The sequence below is a fragment of the Cyprinus carpio genome, chromosome A21 (assembly GCF_018340385.1).
Source record: "Cyprinus carpio isolate SPL01 chromosome A21, ASM1834038v1, whole genome shotgun sequence".
NCBI lineage: Eukaryota > Metazoa > Chordata > Actinopteri > Cypriniformes > Cyprinidae > Cyprinus > Cyprinus carpio.
In genome coordinates this window covers 18,030,532-18,054,561 of record NC_056592.1, presented here as the reverse complement: position 1 = coordinate 18,054,561, position 24,030 = coordinate 18,030,532, and the positions used below count along the sequence as shown (strand labels likewise).

At 37.3% G+C, this 24,030-nt stretch overlaps 2 protein-coding genes and 1 pseudogene across 3 annotated transcripts; all 3 read left to right on the top strand.

Annotated features, from left to right (window-relative positions):
- The first annotated feature begins 261 nt into the window (after positions 1 to 261).
- LOC122133997 (fructose-bisphosphate aldolase C-like) lies at positions 262 to 12,315 on the top strand. The gene is made up of 9 exons (XM_042711158.1): positions 262 to 415; positions 6,961 to 7,091; positions 7,237 to 7,448; positions 7,920 to 7,974; positions 8,056 to 8,216; positions 8,750 to 8,833; positions 8,948 to 9,122; positions 9,340 to 9,539; positions 11,325 to 12,315. Exons 2-9 carry the CDS (start codon positions 6,980 to 6,982, stop codon positions 11,415 to 11,417), a joined length of 1,092 nt encoding a protein of 363 aa, XP_042567092.1. The 5' UTR covers positions 262 to 415; positions 6,961 to 6,979; the 3' UTR covers positions 11,418 to 12,315.
- Positions 12,316 to 13,068: 753 nt separating this feature from the next.
- LOC109098892 lies at positions 13,069 to 16,735 on the top strand (annotated as a pseudogene).
- A 1,223-nt stretch (positions 16,736 to 17,958) lies between these two features.
- On the top strand, positions 17,959 to 22,887 carry LOC109109186 (serine/arginine-rich splicing factor 1B). 2 transcript variants are annotated; one of them, XR_002021031.1, is made up of 5 exons: positions 17,959 to 18,365; positions 18,791 to 18,975; positions 20,296 to 20,468; positions 20,786 to 21,604; positions 22,258 to 22,887. XR_002021031.1 is itself a non-coding variant. In XM_019122325.2 (4 exons), the coding sequence occupies exons 1-4, from the start codon at positions 18,175 to 18,177 to the stop codon at positions 20,972 to 20,974; spliced, it is 738 nt and encodes a 245-aa protein (XP_018977870.1). In that variant the 5' UTR covers positions 17,959 to 18,174; the 3' UTR covers positions 20,975 to 22,887. The 2 variants fall into 2 exon arrangements, 1 of the variants encoding a protein (XP_018977870.1); XM_019122325.2 differs by having other exon boundaries at positions 20,786 to 22,887.
- The last annotated feature ends 1,143 nt before the right edge of the window (positions 22,888 to 24,030 follow it).

Below are 24,030 nucleotides of genomic sequence, written 5' to 3'. Positions count from 1 at the left end.
TTTAAATAGAACCAATAATATGTTGGTTTGTGTATGTATTGAACATTGCATATATAACTAATAGAAATGTTTTGTAAGAAAAATAAATTGGCAAATGGTCTTTTTCTTTCTTTATTTTTTTTTCCTTAAATGTATAGATAGTTATTCTATGACATTTTAATTTAATTTCATAAAAGCCTATATGCTCGCACAACACTCCTCAAGCACGAGACCGTCGGATGTGATTTCGACGCTGAGGATGACGCTCGAGGTCACTTTAAAAAGTCATGAATATTCATTGTTATTACAATAAGGTCGTGACCAAAGCCACGCCCCTAGGTGGGTAGCTTTTTCTGAGCGGTCACGTTGCGTTGCGGCATTGAAACGGGAGGCTGTCGACAGTAGGGCATCTTTTGCATCACTCTCTCCTAAACAGGTAAATGATTGAAATCTTTATTTAAAAATATGTATTTGAAAATTATAGTGACACTGCGGCTTTCTTGAATGACATTTACTCGTCGTTACCGCAAATAGATGTTGAATATAATGTAGTTAATTCCTTCTGAAATTTTATTTTAAATATCTTCTATTTTAATAGTGCAACGTCAGTTATTTGCTTTGCATTAAATGTCAGAAGTGAGTATGTATGATCCGACAGGTGGTTGTCTCATTTCGAAGGCCTTCTCCATCATGGTACAATGATAAACACGTTTTAGCAATGTTTATAGCAAATATATAACATATAAAAGCAGTCTTATTAATTTCTATGTGAAATGTTCGTTTTTGAGGGTTTAAACACTCCAAAATCAACTATATTAAGAGATAAACATCATCACGTCGACGTTCATGACATTCAATGTCACCCTGAGCACGCGTGAACACACCATCATCATCACCATCGCTCTCTCTTCCGTATTCCGTATGACATATTTAGAGTAGAGTTAACAGAAAGCCGACGAACCGAACCTATTTTAACAGCGTTTATTTCACAGAATATGCTAATTAAAGCAACTTATGCACGTGTAGGTCTTTTTAGCATCACGGATGCGGCCGCTGTCTGCGCAAGGGAAGTGTGGCCGATCTGCACGTAGACACTTCCTACATCACTGTAGCTTAGCCTAGCTGAGATGAGCTAGCGTGATGAAATCGCGTTTCCTTTAGAGAAGTAATACACATCCTTATAGCACCACACGCCCTCAAAATAGATATTTAAATAATGTACGTCTAATTCAGGTTTTGTTAAAGATGTCCTTCGCTCTCAATGTCGCCCTTGGACGCTTTAGCATCCCACCTACACTGCTAGCGAGGACACTAGAACGCTCGCATCGCGTTGCGTCACGGCGCGTTAGGTTTGTGATGAATCACGCGAGCTGTGTTCTCCTCCTCTCGCGTGTTGTGTACGTGCTAAAGATGGCATCTCTCCTCGCTGAGGAAACCGCAGGGCGCAGGCACATGTATAGTGCTGCTCAAGGGTAAATGAATTAAGCTGATGATGGAGCCTAAACTAAAGGATGTACAGTTCTCTCAACGGCGGACTTTGACTCTTCTATTTCTTCTATTATGTATTATTTTTGTATCTTTTGCATGGCCATTGCATCTCTCCATGGATAATATATGTTTGAAGGTAAGATTATGCATGTGATATGTTTAAAGTCCTGTTGAAACCAAAAAAGCACAACTTTTAATTAATATTTTTCAGAGAAACCAATTTTGGCCAACAAATCAGTGCAATTTCATATTTTAAAGGAAATTGTCAAGTTCTGTGTTGACTACACTACCCATAATCCTAAAGTGAGATCCACCAATCAGAAAAGCTCAGCAGAAACTCAGCAGATTTACTTAAAAATACTCAATATTTTTTATAGTGCTGCGTTTTATTTGATTACCCACAATTTATGTGCACAGTCTTACACCAATCATACATATACATTTTTGGTTTAGTTCAAATTTGCAGTGTCATGATTTGTTCCGGAGCAGGATGGTTTGTTTCATTGAAATCCCTATGGAGAAAATGAATGGGAAAGATACTTACGGGATCAGAGCCACTGGAAAAATGGGCGCTCACTGACTCACTGTTGCGCATGATGCAGTGCAGAGCAACAGGTGCAGACTGATTCTGTCAACTATCACTTATGCCTTGTGCATTTTCTTTGAGAAGCATCTTCTGAAAGGCCACCCACACTCCCTATAAAGATTTATTTGAATAAAAGAACAGGTTTTCAATAGGATGGCATTATCAACCTAGGGACAAGCATTTTTCATTATTATTTTCAACGATTTTTTTTTTCATTTGCAATTAGAACTAAACCACCAAATCCTTTCAGCTTTGTATATGCAATGGTAAAAGGGGTCAGTAGTGATCGGAAGGGGTTGTTCTTCACGCCAATAACTGATAATAGACTGGTTAGCTATTTTGAGTTTGTATATCCAAGCATCTAGAATACTGATGCCTTATAGGCATTAATTTGATCCACTGTGTGATTTGTTTAGAAACAGTTAAGAATTAAGACTGTAACTAAGTGACTTAAAAGTGCAGTGTCTAAACAGTGTCATCATGATTCATTAAAATGTATTCATGTCCGTTAGAAACACTGATGGTGCTTTATAAATGGCAAGCCGATGAGGTTCTCTTTAATGTAAACCGAGCTTGCAGTTGGCTATGAAATATTATATAATAAACTATGTAACATTGGCAAGCAGTCTAAATAATATCTAGGTCTATCTCCAACCTATTTCCATTAGCGTTTGTAGGATTCATACAAACATATTTAATCAAAATGGATAAAAATAAATGTTTAATTATTAAATATATTAATAAATATTATTTAATTATAAAATAATTATTTAATTAAATTGAAATAATTGTTAACATAATTCATATGTTGACCTAGGTTAATAGAAGTATAATTTGCGACTTTGAAACATTTGAGTTTTAATGCACACAAGCAATAACCCATACTGTATGTGATGGTATGTTTGTAACAGCAATTGTGCTGCAAGCAAAGGGCAGGGGAGGTCACTTTGAATTAGGACCAGTGGACACCTCTTCATCATGAAACACTGACTGTGGTCATTAATCAAAATGACCTCTGTTTGCCCTTTGTAGTGTCACTGAATCCAATATGATGTCAATGAAGCCAATACAGTCTGGCCTTTTGCATTAAAAAGATAGTTCACCCAAAAATGAACATTTTGTCATCATTTACTCAACCTCTAGGTGTTCCAAACCTATATGAGTTTCTTTTTTCTATTAAGCAAAATAAAAAAGATATTTTGAAGAATGTTGGTAACCAAATGTTTGACGGTAGCCATTGATTTCCACAGTATTTTCCCCATACTATGGAAGTCAATTGGTGGGTCTCATTTGGAGGCTGCATTCTCCGTAGTTTGCATTTGTCAGCCACATTCGCCATTGAGGCGGTCTCATTTAAGAAAAATAACCTCGATAAAACTGACTAAAATACTGTAAAAATACTGTAAAATACTTTAATTTCTATTTTACTTTGCATTCTAATTGTTACTCTTCTTAAAGGGGTCATATGATGCGGTTTAATATTTTCCTTTCTCTTTGGAGTGTTACAAGCTCTTGGTGAATAAAGAAGATCTGTAAAGTAGCAAAGATTGAAATCTCAAATCTAAAGAGATATTCTTTATAAAAGTAAACACTTGTCACCCCCCTGAAATGGCTCATTCTAGCACACCCCCACATATCTACGTCAGTATGTGGGAAGATTTGCATAACGTCGCCGCCATGTCGTACAAAGGGCAAACAGGTGTGTCAAAGCGAAACTACTTTGTTTGGCCTTTCAAAAGAGGACGATATCTGCTTCGACATGCCTGGAGCTGATCCGTGCTGGTCGCTGAGGAAATACATCAACTTTGCACTGTGGATCGCCAAATCAGCTTTCGCCATGGACGAAGCGGCGTCCAGCCCCGGGTCGTCACATGTGGTTGCAGCAAGACCAAGGTATGCTCCTTCGTAGAATCCGCCTGCCGCAAACACGACCACAAATCAAGCACTCAAGCCAACGGAACAACGCAGTGTGTGACGTTGTTCCGTTGAGAAAGCGAATTTACTTTGTTTTGGCCTTCCAAAAGAAAACACGACTACAAATCATGTTTATATCACGTTTATAATGGGTTTTATGTTTTTGTCTCGTCGCTCCGGCCGGACAAGGCATCACAATATGTTACGAGGCGTAACATTTCGGTCTCACGCTTGAGGCATTCGGCCAATCACAACGCACTGGATAGCTGGCCAATCACAGCACACCTCGCTTTTCAGAGAGATGAGCCTTGTGAAAATCTACGCGTTTCAAAAGGCAGGGCATAGAGGAGAAACAATAATGTACAGTATGTGGAAAATAATGTTTTTTTTTTACCTTAAACTGCATAAACACATTTAATTACACCAAATACACAAAATAATGTTCTTTTTAGCAGCATCATATGACCCCTTTAAATGAGACCGCCTCAATGTGTACGACCTACAGATATGACCTCTGGAGCACACAGCCTCCAGCAACCAAACATCGACCATCAGCTGTTTGGTTGCCAAAATTCTTCAAATTATCTACGTTAACTGTAACGATTGAGTATTTTTTCCCCCCCATACTATGGAAGTCAGTGACTACTGTCAACTGTTTGGTTACCAACATTTTTCAAAATATCTTCTTTTGTGCTCAACAGAAGAAAGAAACTTTTGGAACAACTTGAAGCTGAGTAAATGAAGACATAACTTTAATTTTTGGTTGAAAAAAATCTAAATCCCTTTAACATGAACTTTAACTCAAAATAAAGCCAGTCATTGAAGTATGTCAGATGCCTTTTTTTGTTTTAAGTGGAATGGTAAGAGCACGTTGTGACACATCCCTCCAGAACTCAAAATATGTGAAACTGTGCGATGAATGAGGTGAACGGCAGCCGTAGGCTGTGTTTTTCTGTGGAAACTTCCATTATTCAACAAACCCAATGAGGTGGATTCATTCACAGAGTCCAGCCTTTGGGTGGGGGGTGCTCTCGTGTCACTTCAGTAATACTGTGATAAACCATATGCTAGCATAGAAATAAAACAATAGCTGAGATGCTAGAGAAACAACAACTGGCTTGAAATCAACTGATTTGTTTAGTCTCTCATTAAAACCCACAGAGGAGTATCTCGGTTTAATTCATTTCAATAACGTATCAGTTGAGGACAATATTATATTAAATCGTTCTGTGTATCTTGATAGGTTGGTTTTCTCTTTTGTTCCATGTGTTCTGTGCATGAACTGGTGTGTTTGGTGTCACAGCGCATCTAACTGTGATTTATATCTACACACACCAGCCTGTCTGTGCCGGTTTTGGCTCGTTCCATTCAACACAGAGATGGGGGCACTCAACCAGGAAGTGTAATCAATATACAGACATAGAAAGAGATTTAGACAAGCCATAAACTCCACAGTCAATGTGAAAATGATGGTGAAATGTGACTGAATGATATTGAGTGAAAAAAAGAAAGAAGTAGTACACTTATTTTAGTGTGTTGACAAACATACTAAAGAACATGCACTTAATTATAATTTCAAATGTTGGTTGTTATTCGATATTATTCTAAATATATTTAAATACATGATATACAAGTTTGATGGAAATTGGAAATGGAAATTGCATTGAAGAAAATTTTAGGTTACCATAAATGCTTGTCAGTACAATTCAACACAGTACAATTGTACTTTAACCATATTTTTAAAGACAAAAGAGGTTTTTATGAAATTATGTATAAAGAAAAAAGGCAAAAAAGTACTCTTAAGTTAAGCCAATTGCATTTAATATAAATTGAAACTATAATGCATTTTCATTTAATTGTAATTAGCATGATGTAAAGGAAAACATTACATTCATTTTGCACCTAATTGTATTCTTTTAAAGTATATTATTTCCATACACTTTTTAAAACTAAGCTAAAATGTGCTACTTTTTCACAAGGAAAATAAATAAACTTTTTTAATGAAATGCTGTGTCAATCCAGCACTTTAAATGTAGTAACAGACAGTGGGCATGTCTAATGGGGACTGACAGCAGAGATTAGAGGAGCGGGATTGCATAACAGCAATAGAAAACACTCTGCAGGCTTTACTCCATGTTATTATGCAATTCAGCTTCACTGAAGAGCTTGTGAGGAAGAGTGGGCCGGAATATTAACAAGACCCTTTTAGATACCTTGAATAATGAGGCACAGTTTTGCTTATCCATAGCCTGCAGTCAGACATTTCCAAGAAGACAAATTGTTGTTCCCTATGTGACTTTCTTTGGATGAAGTCGTGTTTCTAAGCAGCAGAAAGTAGCCAATTTCCCAATCGTGCCATGGTCTGATTCACAAATCAAGAGCCATAGTTTTGTTCCCTGTGTGTAACTACATAGCCAGCAATTACATACATATCAGTAAATAAATTTTTTATTTTTTGATATGTATGTAATTTTATTAGGGATGTACGATAAATATTGGCTCGATATTAATGTGCATCTCGTCAGTAAAGCAGCATTTACTACACCAAACCATTGTTCACTGACAAGCTGCGCAAAACATGTGCAAAATATGATCGTGGTTTTGCGCAGCTTGTCAGTGAACAACAGCTCTGTGTAGTAAATGCTGCTCCCACGTGAAATCACGCACGTGTAGAGATTTACCGCTGATTACAGAACCGGCTTTACTGACGAGATACGCATTAATATCGTGACGATATTTATTGTGCATCCCGAATTTTTTCTCTCTTTTTTCTTATCATTGGGTGGTTCTTTTAAATTTGTTTGATGCACAGCTATCTGTGGAATATCCCTTACGTGTGTGTGTGTGTGGGGTGGGGGGGGTTATATATATATATATATATATATATATATACTATAGAGATTTGCATATATATGTGTGTAGAGATTTGTGTGTGAAGTTGTTGCTAAAATGGATGAAATGATAAATGTGTCTCTGCCATTTCTCTGTTGCAGGTAGCTTTGAGCCGCAGACATGACGCACCAGTACCCCGCACTCACATCTGAGCAGAAGAAGGAGCTTCAGGACATCGCTCAGCGTATCGTAGCTCCTGGAAAGGGCATCCTCGCTGCAGATGAGTCCACAGGTCAGTGAGGGTTTCATCTTAAGTGGAAATAACACATCCAATGTGATCATTTACTCCCCCTCATGTTGTTCCAAATGAAATATGCAGCAAACAGCTTTCTGTCAGTCCCTCTAACACAATGAGATGTATGTCTGCATCTATACAGGTAGCATGGCAAAGCGACTGAACCCCATCGGTGTTGAGAACACTGAGGAAAACCGCCGTCTGTACCGCCAGATCCTTTTCTCTGCTGACGAGCGCATTGACAAGTGCATTGGTGGTGTCATCTTCTTCCACGAGACCCTTTACCAGAAAGCTGATGATGGCACACCCTTTGCCAAAATGATCAAGGACAGGGGCATTGTTGTGGGAATCAAGGTACAAGATTTCATTTAAATTAACAATTTCATTCAACTAGGATGCATTACACTGATCAAAAGTTACAGTAGTCATTTAAAATGTTTCTAAAGATTTCTATTTCAGATAAATCCTGAAGAGATCATGGTTTCCACAAAATTATTAAGCAGCACAATTGTTTTTAACGCTGATAATAATAATAAATGTTTATTGAGCATTAAATCAGCATATTAAATTTCTGAAGGATCATGTGACACTTAAGACTGGAGTAATGATGCTAAAAATTCAGCTTTACATTACAAGAATAAACTACATTTTAATAAAGTTTTTATTATTGTAATAATATTTCACAGTATTACTGTTTTTAGTGTATCTTTGATCAAATAAATGCAGCCTTGAGGTTGATAAGAGCAGAACCAACCACACCTGGACTATTAGCAATGCTGCCATGACAGTGTGATCTAAAGCAGGTTGTCTTTGTCTCTTTTACAGGTTGACAAAGGTGTCGTCCCTCTGGCAGGAACAAATGGAGAGACCACAACACAGGGTAAGCTTATTCACTGATACAGTATTTGCTAAAATTGATGGCAATGATGTTTTGTTAACGGGGTGACCTGTTTGTTTTAAGGGCTTGATGGCCTGTCAGAACGCTGTGCTCAGTATAAGAAAGATGGTGCAGACTTTGCCAAGTGGCGGTCTGTACTGAAGATCAGCGAGACCACTCCTTCAGAGTTAGCCATCATGGAGAATGCTAACGTCCTGGCTCGCTACGCCAGCATCTGCCAGCAGGTAAGCTCATTAAGTCTTGGGCGGTCTTTGCGTTTGTCTTAAAGGCAAGCAGTGTTGTTATTGTTAACTAAAACTAAAACTATTAAAAGTTGTTATCTGAATTGTTAATTGAAGCAGAAATTAAATCGAAATATTACATGAAAAACCTATAAAAAACTAAATTGCAACGTTGCAATGAAAACTAGCTGAATTCAAATAAGCTGAAGTACTAAACTGACAAACTAAAACTGAAATAAAAATAATGAAGCTAAATAGAAATATAAAAAAATGGCAAAAGCACATATGACTAAAACTTAAACTAAAATTTAAAATTGAAAAATAAAAGTAATAGTACATTGAAATTATGCATGAATACTATAATGGTATATAAATAATACCAATAAAACTGAACACTGAAATCACAAAGGTCTTGATGTGTATTTAGATATTTTAGAGAATTGTTGGTTGGAATTGAAGCTAATGCATAGATATCAGAGATAAGATGGATGCAGTGTGACTTTTTTTGACACAATATTGTCTGTTTGGTTTTTCAGAATGGGATTGTGCCCATTGTTGAGCCAGAGATTCTACCTGATGGGGACCACGACTTGAAGCGCTGCCAGTATGTTTCAGAGAAGGTACATAAAAAGTGACATCAATTTATAGCATTCAAACCAGACTTGATTTAATGGGTTGATAAATATTATAGGTTAAATTTACTTAACTTTACTTTACTTCCCATGTATCTCCAGGTCCTTGCTGCCTGCTACAAGGCCCTGTCTGATCATCACGTCTATCTGGAGGGAACTCTTCTGAAACCCAACATGGTGACAGCTGGACACTCCTGCCCGACCAAATACAGCAGTGAGGAAATCGCCATGGCTACAGTGACAGCCTTGCGCCGTACCGTTCCCCCCGCAGTAACAGGTGAGTCACGAGTCATGAGTTGATTTACAGTTTGAAGTTTTAAGAATGTGGTTGCTGTTTTTTTTTTTTTTTTTTTAAGCATACAAAGATTCCCATGATGTAGGTAACTAGAGGAAATTGCATGTTTAATTAAAAAAGTGAGCAGTGAACAGTACATGGTGAGAAATAGTACTTTTTCAGAAAATGTGCATAATCCATTTTGAAATTGCTCTGGCAGGTGTGACTTTCCTCTCCGGAGGTCAGAGTGAGGAGGATGCGTCCATCAACCTGAACGCCATCAACACCTGCCCTCTGACAAAACCCTGGGCCCTCACCTTCTCCTATGGACGTGCCCTGCAGGCCTCTGCCCTCAACGCCTGGCGCGGAGTTAAGGAAAACGAGAAGGCTGCCACAGAGGAGTTCATCAAGCGTGCTGAGGTCAGTTGATCAAATCCTTGTCCCATTAATGTGCAGTCACATTAGCAAAAGATCCATTGTCTATTGTCAGTAGTATAGCAATGTATAAAGCATAGTCACATCCAAACCAAGCAGCTTTCTGTTGGCCAACATGGTTAATCTGTGTGACCACCTTGAATCAGTTGCAAAATTTGTCTCTTGCACAAAATTTTATACAGATAATAATGCGAATATCTATAAAATCATGATTCGCTAAACGTCATATAAATTCACAGGTTAAATAGGAACCAGTATTTTTAGTAAATACTGATATATATATATATATATATATATATATATATATATATATATATACAATTATTTGAATTAATTCAAAAAATTATTTAGCATATAATATTAGTGATGTACTGAAATTTCGGCAACCAAAAATATTCAGCCATAACAGCAAAAAAAAAAAAAAAGTAAAAATTGTTTTAACCAAAATAGTTTTAGAAAGCCAAAACTATTGATTGAAGCTATTTTTTTTAATTAGTGGTTCTCCATTATTGCATCTATTTTATGCACACTACAGCAGCTAAACATGTCAGCAGTGTCGACGCACTTCATGCCGAAATGAATGCTAAAGTAGCAAGATGTAAATTTGTTCTGCTGAAATACTGGTTTCATTTATCATGTGAGAACAGCATACAGAGTTCATTTACGCAATTACAGAAATTTAGTTGCATAAAATGAAAACTTCAATTTCAGTTTTGCTGTTTTGATTTGATGCATCACTAAACTATATAAATGCACAGTATGTTAAAGAACTGAAAATGTCATGTATAATTTAACATGGAAGGTATATAGAATTTTGTAAATTAGTGTTTGGTTCGAGTTCACCTAAGTCAAGTCTGAGTCCAAAATGGGCCGAGTCCAACTACATACTACAATTTATCAGTATCTTTAACTTGTTTAACCTTTACAAGTGGAAAAAGGCAACGTCAGTTTAAATGGGGGATGTGTTAACCAGGGTAGCTTGGTGAATGTGACCTGAAGAGCAGAAAATGCACCTCTTATCTCTGTGGCTGTGTGGGTTTTATATGATGAATGCATTTTGAATTTTTTCCGTAGATGAAAATGAAGCTGCGAGGGATAAACCTAGTCTTTATAATGGTACAATGTATAAAAGCCCTGCATGTACTTTCCATAACTCACAGACAACTCACAACTGTTTTTAATTTATAAATAATTAATAGAAAAAAAATAACAAAATAAAAATAATAAATGTCTAAGAAAAAAAAAATAACCCACACCCATTTTTGACCCATAAAAAATAAAAACAAAAACAACAAAAAAAACAGAAACATTCTTTTTCTTTGAAGCTAGAAGCTGACAACAGCAGGAACTAATACTTAACTCATGTAAGTACTGGTTAAGACTTAAAACACATGCAAATACTGCATCGACTCAGAGACATTTCCATCAACTGTCCCTGGAATCTGAAATATTTTTTGAGTCCCAAAATGCATCCGAGTCCGTGACAAGTCCATGGACTCAAGACTGGACTCGAATGAGAGTATGAGTCTGAGCACCCCAACTCTAATTTAAATATGATATATAATTTTATATGAAATAATATAACATTTGAATAATATTTAATAATAAATAATATAATAAAAATGATATAATATTTAAAAAATAAAATACAATTATTAACAATAAAGCTAGCAGGTGAATCTGTTTTGAATTGTCGGGCTACAGTTGTTCTTTGTCAGTGTAAACTGCTGATTCATACAACATAAAGTGACCTTTGTGAACTTTCCTCAGGCTAATGGATTGGCTGCTCAAGGCAAGTACAGCTCCTCTGGAACCGGTGGATCAGCAGGACAGTCCCTCTACGTGGCCAATCATGCCTACTGAACATCCTGCATCCCATCGTTCCAGCTTCTGCCAGCCAGTAGTATAGTGCACAGATGCTACCCTTCCTGTCACCAACCAATCACAGGCCTGCGCTGTCTTCTGTACTTTAGGGTTGTCATTACAATGTCTTATAAAGTATCTATTTAAAATATATGAAACTTTAGAATTGGAGAGGAAAAATAGAAAGGTGCGCAAGATATTATTTTTATTTTTGAAACATTCTAGGCGTGATTTCATGCTACAGACAAGAAAACGGTATTGTTTGTGGCCAGTTAGCTGGTTTTAAATGGATGTATATGTCAGGCATTCAGTTTTTATTATTTCAATTTAACCATTCCAATTCAGGCACCAGCCACTAGAGTTAACTTGTCACATTCCTTTCAGTGCAGTATGACCTCATCGGTCCTCACCATGATGTGTATGAAGATGTGAATACTGAGTTCAGATCAGTGTATCCCAGCAGGGGCAGTTTATCATAATTGGGAATGAAATGGAGTAACGTAATTGCTAGTTATGAATAACTCCACCAGACTCAGTGAGAAATATTATTTTGTGTTGTGTTCACATATAATATGCGTTGTTTGGGCTGTGTGATTATGGTTCGTGAAATTTAATATAAAGTACTAACAATATTAGTTTGAAAAGGATCATTATTTTGAAATTGTGCTCTGTTGTGTTGTTTGCTTGAGTGTATCATGCCTCTCCCTCTCCTCCCTGTATTTGTGATGCAGCGCTACATGAATAATAACTTCTATTGGTTGTAAACAGCAAAGCAGACCAAACTGGGGAGGGGAGCACTCACTGCTCTGCTGGCAAAATGTGATATTGTGATTTGATGTTCTCTAAGCACTTTGTGTGTCAGATAGTAAAAACTAAAATAAAGTACTGTTAAACCCCAGATTTTGTTTGTCATCATTTTGCAGGTTTATTATTTCATTATTATTTCATACACCTGTTGCACACATTTTGAGCCATATCTTACAGTTTCACATTTACACATTCATTCCATTTGAGCTTTCCTCAACAGTCCCCCAACATGATTTAATGGGTCTGTTTAACTGTTTCTGAAATTAATGGAGGCACTTTTCACAAATATGGTAAACCCTGGAGTTCCATAATGGTTTTAAAGCACTGGAGGCACGAATCCAATGTTTGTGTTGTGAGACCAATTAGATGTGCTTGATAAAGTAGTACCAAATTAATTGTCGTAAAAATGTTTACTTTTAATTACCAAAAATATAGATTTGATCATAATGTATTAATATTTGCCCCACAATATTAAAAACAGGGAACTGAGCCAGACCATTTGTTAATTTAAAGATATAGTTCACTCAAAACCAAAAATTCTGTCACCATTTACTCACCCTCATGTCGTTCTAAACCTGCAAGGCCTTCATTCTTCTGTGGAACATAATAGAGGATATGAAAAATGCCTCACTGTTTTTTGTCCATACAACAGAAGTCATTGGTAACCAAAACATTATCAACATTATTCAAATGATCTTCTAATGTGATCTGCAGAAGAAATACATGCATATAGGTTTAACACATGAGAATGAGTAAATTAAGAATTTGCTTTTTATTTATTTTAGTTGTGATTTTGTTTATTATTATTATTTATTTATTTATTTAATTTTTTTTACACTTTATTTTCTTATTATTTTGGGTGAACCGTAAACTAACAATAGACTGTAAAAAAGAAACTAACCCTTTAAAAGTGGCATTATTTTTTAACTGCAAACCGGAAGAAAAATTAATTGATTTTTAGGGAAGTTGGAGTGACACTAAACCCTCCTCCCTTTAACTGTGATCTGATGCCTTCTGTCGTCTGATTGGATAGAATTATCCAATACCGGGTTATGCGGTAGTCACCAGCAATGGCAGCCCTGCAATGGAGGAAGATGCCTTGAATCAGCCCACTGCTGCAGGTCTAGAGGATTTCTTGTTGCTAATTATTTATTTAGGGTATACAAATAAACCCTTTTTTATGGGGATTCATCACTGTTTTGTACAGAAAAGTAATAGAAAATGTAACACTCAACAACAGTTTTTTTAAATAAAAAACAGCAACATTTACATGACTGTTTAACCAGTTATTTAATTATTTATTAAATACTCAGTAAGTCCAATCAAATATTTCATTATCTTTTGCTTTTAGAGGAACCCATAACTAAAAATAGACTCCCAACAGATCTAAAAGATCTAATTAGTTATTGTGGTCTCTCTTAAAATAAAAAAAGGTGGTTTTTGAATCAAAATTGTGAACATTTATATGGATTGTAGTGTATGCTTTGAAATCTTTTTACTTTTTCCAACAATCCGCCCGAGGACTACAGGTGATAATTAGCCATTCTGGCTAAATTGGGCACATTTTACATTGATTCTGTGCATTATTAACATGTATTTTCCCTGAAATATAGATTTTTTAATATTTTTTGGGTTATTCCAAACAAAAAATTTTAAAAGTAAATTAATCTCTCTAATGGTGCTTACCTGTCCCTGAGCTGTTTACTTCTCATTCCACAGAGGCAGATCTGTCCCTACACATGCTCTCTGAGAATTCTTGTGGGTCTGTGGTTGTGTATGTGATCCCTGAGTCCTCCGCCCTACTGAATCAGAGAATCAGAGCATTTGTGTATTTTTTCTTTTTTTATTTCTTTTAAAAAAATCCATACTGAAATCGCTTCTGAAGCTCAGTATGCTCATTCTGGCTGTTTACTTTCGGGATGTAAAAGTGTACATGGGGCAACTGTGCACTGCGCTGCTATGTTCCCCTATATAGTATATATAGTAGCTGCTCTGAGCAAACGTGTCCGCATGACCAAAGGGACTAAGAAGCGTATGGCAGACAGCATGAGGGCCATCAAATCCAGTCCTGGTGAGTATTCTCCCTCATTTTGGCTTGTTTTTTCAGTAGCATACTCATTTAATTTTCTTTATCTAATCTCGCCCTTATCTCTTAGGCTACGAGATCACATTCAGTCTGCTCAACCCAGACCCAAAGTTGCACAGTCTTCACTGCGATATTCAGGGTGCCATTCAAAGCTACATTCAGCCTTTATTTAACAAACTTGCTCCTATAGCCAACTTTTCAGTGGACTCTTAGGTACCTAAGAACAATTAAATTGTAGTGATTTCTCACAGGGCTGCTGGAACATTCTGTACCCTGCAATGGTTACAAGTGTGTCAGTCGGTAGAGAATTTGCTGTACTGTTTATGCAACAACAGATTAGAGCTGCTTTTTTACACATAAGAGAAATTAAGAAACATGGAGTGCTGCAAGAGCATATTTTACAACAGCTGAGAATTTTATTATTTCATAATATTAGTTGTATTGATAAGGTTTATTTTCTTTTTGTATTTATATTCTTCACACAATTCACATTAAATTTGAAGTTCTCATTTATGGGTGCCAGATATATTATTCCTTTGTTATGATTTCCTTGTTTTTTGGATTGCATTCATCAACTTTTAAATGCAAGTATCTTGTATCTAATAATTTTTCATTCTCGTTCCTGATATAATATTTTGGAAATACTGTCCAGCCAAAGTTCTCCTTTGCTATTTGTGTGTTTGTTCTTTTCAGATTCTGTATTATGCCGTTCTGGGTGTGAACCCTCGTTTTGACAACAGTGTGTCAGCCTATACACTCAGTGCAGACAACCTGTCACATGTTATCAACCCTGTTGAGGCCAGACTAGGTAAGAATTGACCTATAACTGATGTGATCCGGTTTTAATGAACAGTTTAAGCTCATGTAGATTTACACGTACTGGTATTCTCTTTCACGCAGGTTCCAATGCAGCTTCATCTAACCCTGTCTTGAACTTCCTGCTCTATGTGCCAGATGCCCACCACTCTCCTCTCTATATCAGAGACCACAGCAAAATGAAGGCGCCCTCTAACAACTTTCACAGCCCCCGTTGGGGCAGCATTATGGTACTGTCCAGATATATTCATTTAAACATAGATTGTGTTCTTTTTGCTTTTCTCAGTGGCTATGTTTAAATGCACCATACAAATATAATCAGATTAATGACTCAGATTGTATTTCACCTGTGAATTTTTTTTTTTTCACATTGCGGTTCAGGGCTTCTGTACTTATATTAAATATTGTGAATAATATGAAATAATGTGAATGTGCTGGATGTTGCAAACAAGCCTAGATGTCATCTACATCCCCAGGTGTACAATCTGAATGAAATGTATGGATCTGAAGCTGAACGTCCTGTAGATATTAACATTAATATGGCAAAAGTGATGGGTGTGTTCTTAGCACAATAACGGTTAGTACTTGAAGATTTGACTTTAATACATTTAAGTAAAAATGCACGTTTGCCCAGATGAAAGTGTTTCATTTCACTTTCTCTATTCTGTTTCCAGGCTCATGCTGCACCCCTAGGCAGCGCTGGACTGGCTGATCGGGAGCTGGACCGACTCCTGTGGAGCCGCAGTGTGGAGAACATCGCCACTGCCAGCACCACCATCACCTCACTCGCTCAGCTCCTCGACCAGATTGGAAACATCGTCATCAATGACAGCATCGCACAGCAGGTGGGAGGTCCAGATGTTCATAGTTCATCACATAATGAAATAGCTCCGCTGTAACATTTAGTCCTGAACAGTAGGAATTATAAAATGCACAATTTTGCTATTATTTCTCGCACAGGTTTCCAGTGCAGGGACGTCGTTACAGTCTGCTGTCGCCGAGTTGGAGGCTGGGAACTTGGCTTTTGCGCTTCAGTACAGCCGGGAGCCCATTCTGGCTTCAGAGAGGGCCTTTTTTGACCCCTCTCTTTTGCATCTTCTTTATTTTCCAGACGATCAGAAATTTGCCATCTATATTCCTCTTTTCTTACCCATGTGTGTACCTATTGTGCTCTCGCTACTGAAAATTGTGAGTGAAGGTAAGCAAAGGCTAGCAGATAAACAAGCTAAAAGTGACTGAGAAACCAAAGCTTTTTTGATGCACACTAATGGCTGCACTTGTGTAGCATGTTCAGAAACACACTGATTCATTAAAAGATGATGATGATGATGTGTGTGTGTGTGTGTGTGTGTGTGTGTGTATGTGTGTGTGTGTGGTGTACATTTAAATTGTATTTATTAGACCAAGAGTCTGTCATCGGATGAAAAAGAAATGATATGAATCTGGATTATATGCTTAAGTTTACAAAGGTAGTTGTACAAGCTGGCGGAATGACCTCCTGATCTCAATTCGAACAGCTGAGTCTTTACTCATTTTCAAAAAACATCTAAAGACTCATCTTTTTCGCCTGCACTTAACCAACTAATACTAGTACTTACCTTTTCTTTTTCTTGTCTATCATATTCATAATAAAAAAAAAAAAAAAAAAAACCTGGCTACGTGTTCTGTACTGGACTAACTGAGACTTGTCATAGCACTTGTATACCGTTGTTGTTTTCTTGTTGATCTGATTGTTTCTATTGTTCTCATTTGTAAGTCGCTTTGGATAAAAGCGTCTGCTAAATGATTAAATGTAAATGTACTGAACAATGAATAAGTGAAATGATTAATCCTGTCTGAGTGCAATGTGTTATTTGGTTTCTTTCTTTGTCCACATTAAGTGCACTGCATGCCTTCTTGTTTTGACACTGTAACACAAGGTCATGATCTGTTTCATTAGGGTTTGTGGGGGTTTATTAGGCATATTGTGGTTGGAAAAAATAAAAAATAAAATGCAAGATAATTTTTTTTTAAACATTAGCTTATGTCTAAAGACATATTATATAATTTCTCAGAATGTTTGGTTTGTGTTTGTGTTGATTTTACAAAGGGTTTGTATAGAGATGATGTCACAATGTGAGGATGTTATTTACAGCTGTATGAATTTCTAATGTGTAAACCTGATATTTATAAAAATTTCAGCCTTGAACTAAAACCAAATGTGTCCGGGACTAAGTGAAAGTATTTTTCATGCTGTTTCCACCATTCACACAGAATTTATGACAAGTAGATTAGTTTCATGTTTTTAATATTTTTTTTTTGCCCGAATATTACCATGATAATATCCAAAAATTAAAATCGTTCATTCTACAAAATAATATAGTAGCTGACTGTACTATACATTTAGATAGGTAATAGATACTGCATTTGATGCATAAAATTTGCACCAAATGAATAAAGGCGTTTTTAAAAGGGTAATGTGACACGATATCATCATTTTATCGTTTTAAATTAGTGTGATGGGTGAAAAAAAATGTTAGGCACTATGACAGTCTAATGACCCTTCATTAATTTTAAAGAGAGACTATTTCAGAATGAAAGTGTAACTGAGACTGTAAATCCCTCATATTCTGCCTATAAAAGACGGAAGAAAAAGTCATACAGGTTTACAGCAACTTTATGAATTACGTCACCTTAAATCAGGTTGAATGGGTGTAACACTGATGCTGATATACGATTTGTGATGTCGGTTAAATGCAGATCAAATAATGTTTTAATGCAAAATAAAAAATAACATGGTTTCAATTGAACTCGTGAATGCTGCCGCAGTACTGCCAAGCACGTATCCTTCCGCGGAGCGTCGCGAGCGTGTGTTGTTGAGGGAGAAGGGGACGGCGCCATATTGGGAGGGATCGTGTTGTTTTTCTTTGGTAGATAAACGTTTTGAATATAACCAGTAGCATAGGTTGGTGAACGTATATAGATACCGCAGTGCTAACGGGTTTCTGTCATATCACCTGACGAATCGTTTCAAATTCTCAGCGTCGTTTGTGTAACTTTTGGTTGAAAATGTCTGGCGGTGTAATTCGAGGGCCTGCAGGGAACAACGACTGTCGGATATACGTTGGTAATTTACCCCCCGATATTCGCACCAAGGACGTAGAGGACGTGTTTTATAAATACGGAGCCATTCGGGATATCGACCTTAAAAACAGAAGAGGAGGTCCGCCGTTTGCGTTCGTGGAGTTCGAGGACCCGAGGTACGTTAAACACGCAAACCTAACAAACCCAGCCTAGCCCAAAACTACGTGTATATGTGTTGCTAAAGGAATAGTCAACAAGACGATATTGTCTCTAACTTATTATATGATATAAATACCTGTTTTATACGCAAATACTAGTCTTCTAAATTAAGTGTTCATATGAGGCGCGCAAATCCGTCAACTAACGTTAGATTAACACTGACGTAGGTAAGTTTAAGTAATGTATCTATATCAGCTTAACTAAAATTCTGAGAAGTATACAAAACTCCTAAGTATGCAGTACATTAAAATGAAATGCTCTAAATTTGTAAATAGTGATTGTGAGTAAAAACATTCTGCGCATGCGCCAACGTCCTTGTGTGTAACCCATGAGGGTTATAAATGCATTGCTTTTCTGTGCACTGATTATTTTCTGTTTACAGAGATGCAGAGGATGCTGTGTATGGACGAGATGGCTATGACTATGATGGCTATCGTCTTCGAGTGGAGTTCCCGAGGAGTGGCAGGGGAGGTGGAAGAGGTGGAGGTGGTGGTGGTGGAGTTGGAGCTCCCAGAGGCAGATATGGCCCTCCATCCAGGCGTTCAGAGTACAGGGTCATAGTGTCAGGTCAGTGGACAGGCATGGTTTGTCACATCTTTTGTCATACAATATAGGTTCCTTTCCCACGTAATAGTGTATGGATGGGCACAGATGCCAACATTTTTTTTGTTGTTGTTCTTTTTAGCTTCAGACTGATTCCATCAAGTTGAAAGACAACATGTTTTATATTTTAAACCAATTTTACTACATATTTTCATTTGTCGTGTCTCCTAGAAATGAGGTTACATTACTGCATGAGTTTGTTGTTTTCTCTGAAAGACTTGAAGGGGAGGTCTAATGCTATTTCATGCATTCGAACTGTTAAAGAGTTGGATTCTCATGCTAAACATGACTAAATTTTCAATTAACGAGTACAAGTGTGTTTTTTCCCAGCATTTCGGTGACAAATATTTCATAAACAAATCAAATAAAATATAAGTCAATAAAGGTTTTTTTTTTTTTTTCCTGTTTTATGTCAATGTGACCGCTTGCAGATGATTGCTACGCAAAGCTGTGCATGCTCTTGACTCTTTAGCTCCGCCCATGGCATGCCTGCAGGAGCTCGACTGTTTCGGAGAGAAGAAAGCTGTTTCTGTATTTTATAAATCTGATAAAACTAACGACTCTTCGGAGATATGAAGGATACAATACTACTCTTTAGGTACTCTAGATTAACATGAGATTGGCAGAAACTGTTTGTTATGTCCCCTTTAAAGTCAGATAGTGTGTGATCTTTTAGTCCAGTTTTTCACTAGAACAATTATAAAAAAAAAACAATGGCAAGTGTATTATTGCCTGGTATTTTAAAATTTGTTCTGATCTTAAAAGTTGTGTCGTGTAGTCCAGCCTTTAGTATTCTTTAGTGCCCCCCCCCCCCCCCCCCCTTCTTTTTCTGTTTGGCTGCTAAGTGTCAGACTTTTATTTTGACAGCACTGAGAACCATTTGCAGCTATGTGAGATTCACTGTGTACTGTATGTGAGATTACCGTTACCTGGTCTTCATTTGAGAAAATTTGCGCACTGACTAACCAGATTACAGAGTTTACTTTATTAGTGTTTTTCATCACTTTTTTTATTTGCAGAATTGCAATTTTGCTATCTAAATTATAATTCTGGTTATTTTATTAATTTAATTTTAGAAGCTGTTATGCACGCGTTTATGATCTTTAAATAGTGCGATATCATAAGAGGCATTTGTACCTCAAGAACGCTTTCAAAGTTCCCATAGTTATTGGCGAAAATACCCGCAAAACCAGAATTTCCTGTCTTACTCGTTCCTCGAAATGGTGCTGTTCGTAAAAAGAAGGATCTACTTATGTAATGGTTGTGATTTTCTTTTTTGTCCAGGACTTCCTCCTAGTGGCAGCTGGCAGGACCTTAAGGATCACATGCGTGAAGCAGGTGATGTATGTTATGCTGACGTTTTCCGAGACGGCACCGGCGTTGTGGAGTTTGTGCGCAAAGAAGACATGACCTACGCCGTTCGAAAGCTGGATAACACTAAGTTCCGGTCACATGAGGTAGGTGTGAGTTTGTAAACGTAGACGGCCATTGGACAGGACAGGGCATAGCTTAAGGATTTGGGAATATCAAGGTAAGCTTGATGTCAGAGACCCATGATGGAGCCACATGGACTAGGAGGATCCATGGAATGGCTCTTTTGAATGTAAGTGATTTTATCAGTGGGCCACATCTGGAAGAATGTGTAATTTGGTGTAGCGCTAAATCTTAAAAACAAAAAACTAATCTATTTTAGATTCGCCAAGTGAGTCATTATTTAGGAGTAACCTGAGATCTGGTAGTTCTTCGTTAGAAAGTGTCCCATTATGTTCCTCAGGGGGAGACGGCTTACATTCGCGTAAAGGTGGATGGCCCGCGCAGCCCCAGTTATGGGCGCTCGCGCTCTCGCAGCCGCAGCAGGAGTCGCAGCCGGAGCAACAGCCGCAGTCGCAGCTACTCTCCACGCCGCAACCGAGGATCACCGCGTTACTCGCCCCGCCACAGCCGCTCCCGTTCCCGCACCTAAACATCCACATTCCAGCTAGTTGGCTGGCCACAATCATATACACCGTGTCGCCCTCTATTGGACCCACTGCTGTACTTCATTGTTCTCTTGACTTGTTTCGTCTCTCCACTTTCCCCAGTTTGCTTTCTCTCATTTTTGGTTTGTTAGTTTTTATTTTAATTTTTTGACTGTCATTCTGCTAATGACAGCTACGTGTAGCTAAGTAGACGTTATCCTTTCTCTCCTTTCTTTCTCGTCAATCCTATTTTTTGTTTGTTTGTTTGTTGTCTCCTATCCCATGACCCTGTTGTGTCTTTGTCTTGCATCCCCATTTTAACTGGATCTTCATACTCATCCCTTGTACTATATTGGACACAAGGGACATGTTGAAATGCTTTAAATAGTTGTATGTGTGACTAATTAATTTGCTACTGTTTTAGTTTGTTAATGATGCTTCATTACCGGCTTTTTCTGGGGTGGGATTATTTTTTCGTTGAAAAACTGTTCTACTTTTACCTTTTCATGTCTTTCTATAGACAACAGAAGAGCAGGATTAAGGAAAGCTTTGGAATAAAGGATTTTGAAGCACAGTTCATTCATATTAGGATATTTGGAGGAGGAGGAGCAGGCATTTCATTTAAGGAGGCAATGGTATGACGGCAAGCGGCTTTAGTCATCTTCAAAACGGCAGTTGTTGTTTTTCTACAGACTTCCAGTACTCTGGATTTTCTAAGTTCAGTAACACATTAGTTTTGCTTTGCCATACTTCCTCCCTTCACAACACTCCCCTTCCCCGTTTAATTGACCTTTTCTCACTGGTCATTGCTGCTAAGCATGCATGTGTACTGTCTGTATGTTGTGATGCTTGTGCATACATTAAGACAGCATTTAATTTTTAAATACAAAAACATTTTTGCCTGTTGTCCAAAATGTTCTGGGATTTGGCCACTATTGAACCCTCACGTAGATTTTTTTATTAGACAAGATAAAGGCTTGCCATGTGCAGTTGTTCTCATGTAAATTGTGTATTTGTCGAGAGGAAGTGTCTTTTTTTTTCTAGTTTAGTTTTGCTTGTTTTTCCAATGAATAAGCACAATTTAATGTGTTTAGGTGGTGTTCTAAATTTCTTCGAGAGCATAACAGTCTGGTATCCTTTTTGTCATTTACACAGAAAAAAAAAAAGAAGAAAGAAAGAATACCGCTCCTATGATCAATTTATAGAAGCTTTCAATGATAGAAGCTCTTCATTTAGCTGTGATTCTAACTTGTTACCTCCCTCTCTTTGATTTTGCTGGTATTCAAAGGTTTGGATTGGAGGAGGGGCTCACTGTATCCCGATCCTTGGAGCCGGATCATTGGATCAGTTCAGGATCAGGAGCAGGATTAGGATTAGGATAAGGATGGATACATACATGGAGCGGGATCAATTTACCGGGAACGGGAACCATAGGAGAGGATCCCATCCCCAGCCCCGCATCCCCCCACCAAACCACAATTAAAGGATACTTGACGTCGTAATTGGCTTCTCTAGAACCAAATTCATTTTTTTCTTTTTCCGTGGAGCCCCATTGATGCGCGCAGAAGGGATCCAGGTGCCTCTTTTGTTTTTGTGAGATTTGTTTTTTGGTGTAAAAAGAAGCAGAGCAAGGAACCAGAAGGCTGGATCAGTTGCTTTGGATGGAATCAGCATGAGGAGCGTGGTAAATAGGGGCGAATTCGTGGGAAGGGTGGGATAATAGGCAAAATTTCAGGGGGATGTTGTAGTTTATTTAGGGTTTCAAAAATTACCTTTCAAATAACATTTGTTGGCATTTGCTGTGTTGGCAGTGGTGTTTCTTTACCCCCATAATTGGCTACTTTATATTTCTAGATTGTGGTGTTGATTTTTCTGTCTTTCACCCTTCTTTAAATAAAGATTGAATGTTCAAGTAAAATATTGTTTTCTTTGCTTCATTTTTCTAGAAATCAGTATTTAACTTGCAGTCCGAAGCATACAAATATATATGAAGTGTATGAAATGACTGAGGTGATTATGATTTATTCTTTTGTCAATTATTTAACGTAGTTTGGCACACAAAAGCAACACAATTTTGACATTTGTCTTTTACATCTAGCTGTAGATAAGTATGTGAAAATATTAGCTTATATAAGAAATTATTCTTAGTTGATTCCAAATGTGAACACTACACTACGGACCGCTCGGATGTCATCGGGGGACGCTGAGGTGTTCTTGGGGAACTTGATGTTGAGGCGAGATTATTCCAAAGATGTACGAATATGATCTGGAATGTCCCGACTCTACACCGGAAGGATCAAATAGAAGTTTCCATATCTATTCGCCTAGTTGGAGCGGTTGCGCAAGCTCGTGGAGTGCGTCAGAAATAGAACTTTCACTGTAGAGTGCGTTCAGTGACAGAAACTGATTATAATGGTCATCTTTGCGATTTGACGCAAAGTGTCGCGGTGTAGTATTTGTTACCTGCCAGTTTACACCAGTGCTACTAGACTAGACGGTGTGTCATTTCCACTACTCCTTACTTCAGTGTTTGCTCAGCTTTTTGTAGCGCAGCTGTCGAGCTTCCCGTCAAAACAGTTAGCTAGAATTTTTGTTGCACATGTACAGTGCAAGACAGGGAACATAATATCATAAATCACACAACACTGACATACAAAAAATAAGAGCATGATTTGAAATTTATGGACTTTGAATGAATACATGGACTGTATTTGAAAGCATGCTTTGAAATATTCTCACAAAATCTAAGAAATATAGTAAAGGATGATTTACATTTCTTCCATTTACATGTCATGTGTAAATGTGATAACGACCCACCAAAATTTAGTCAGAAAACACGGAATTCAATATATTTTTCAATATATAAAACTGGGTAATATTATAATTTTTCACTGAAAGCTAATTTTAAACATCCACCCAAAATTTAGAGGTAAAATCACAACAGTTAAGGATATTCAGGAGTTCTAGGAAACTCTTCTCTCTACACTCTTCTGTATATATATATATATATATATATATATATATATATATATATATATATAAACCTCAACATCGACAAAGC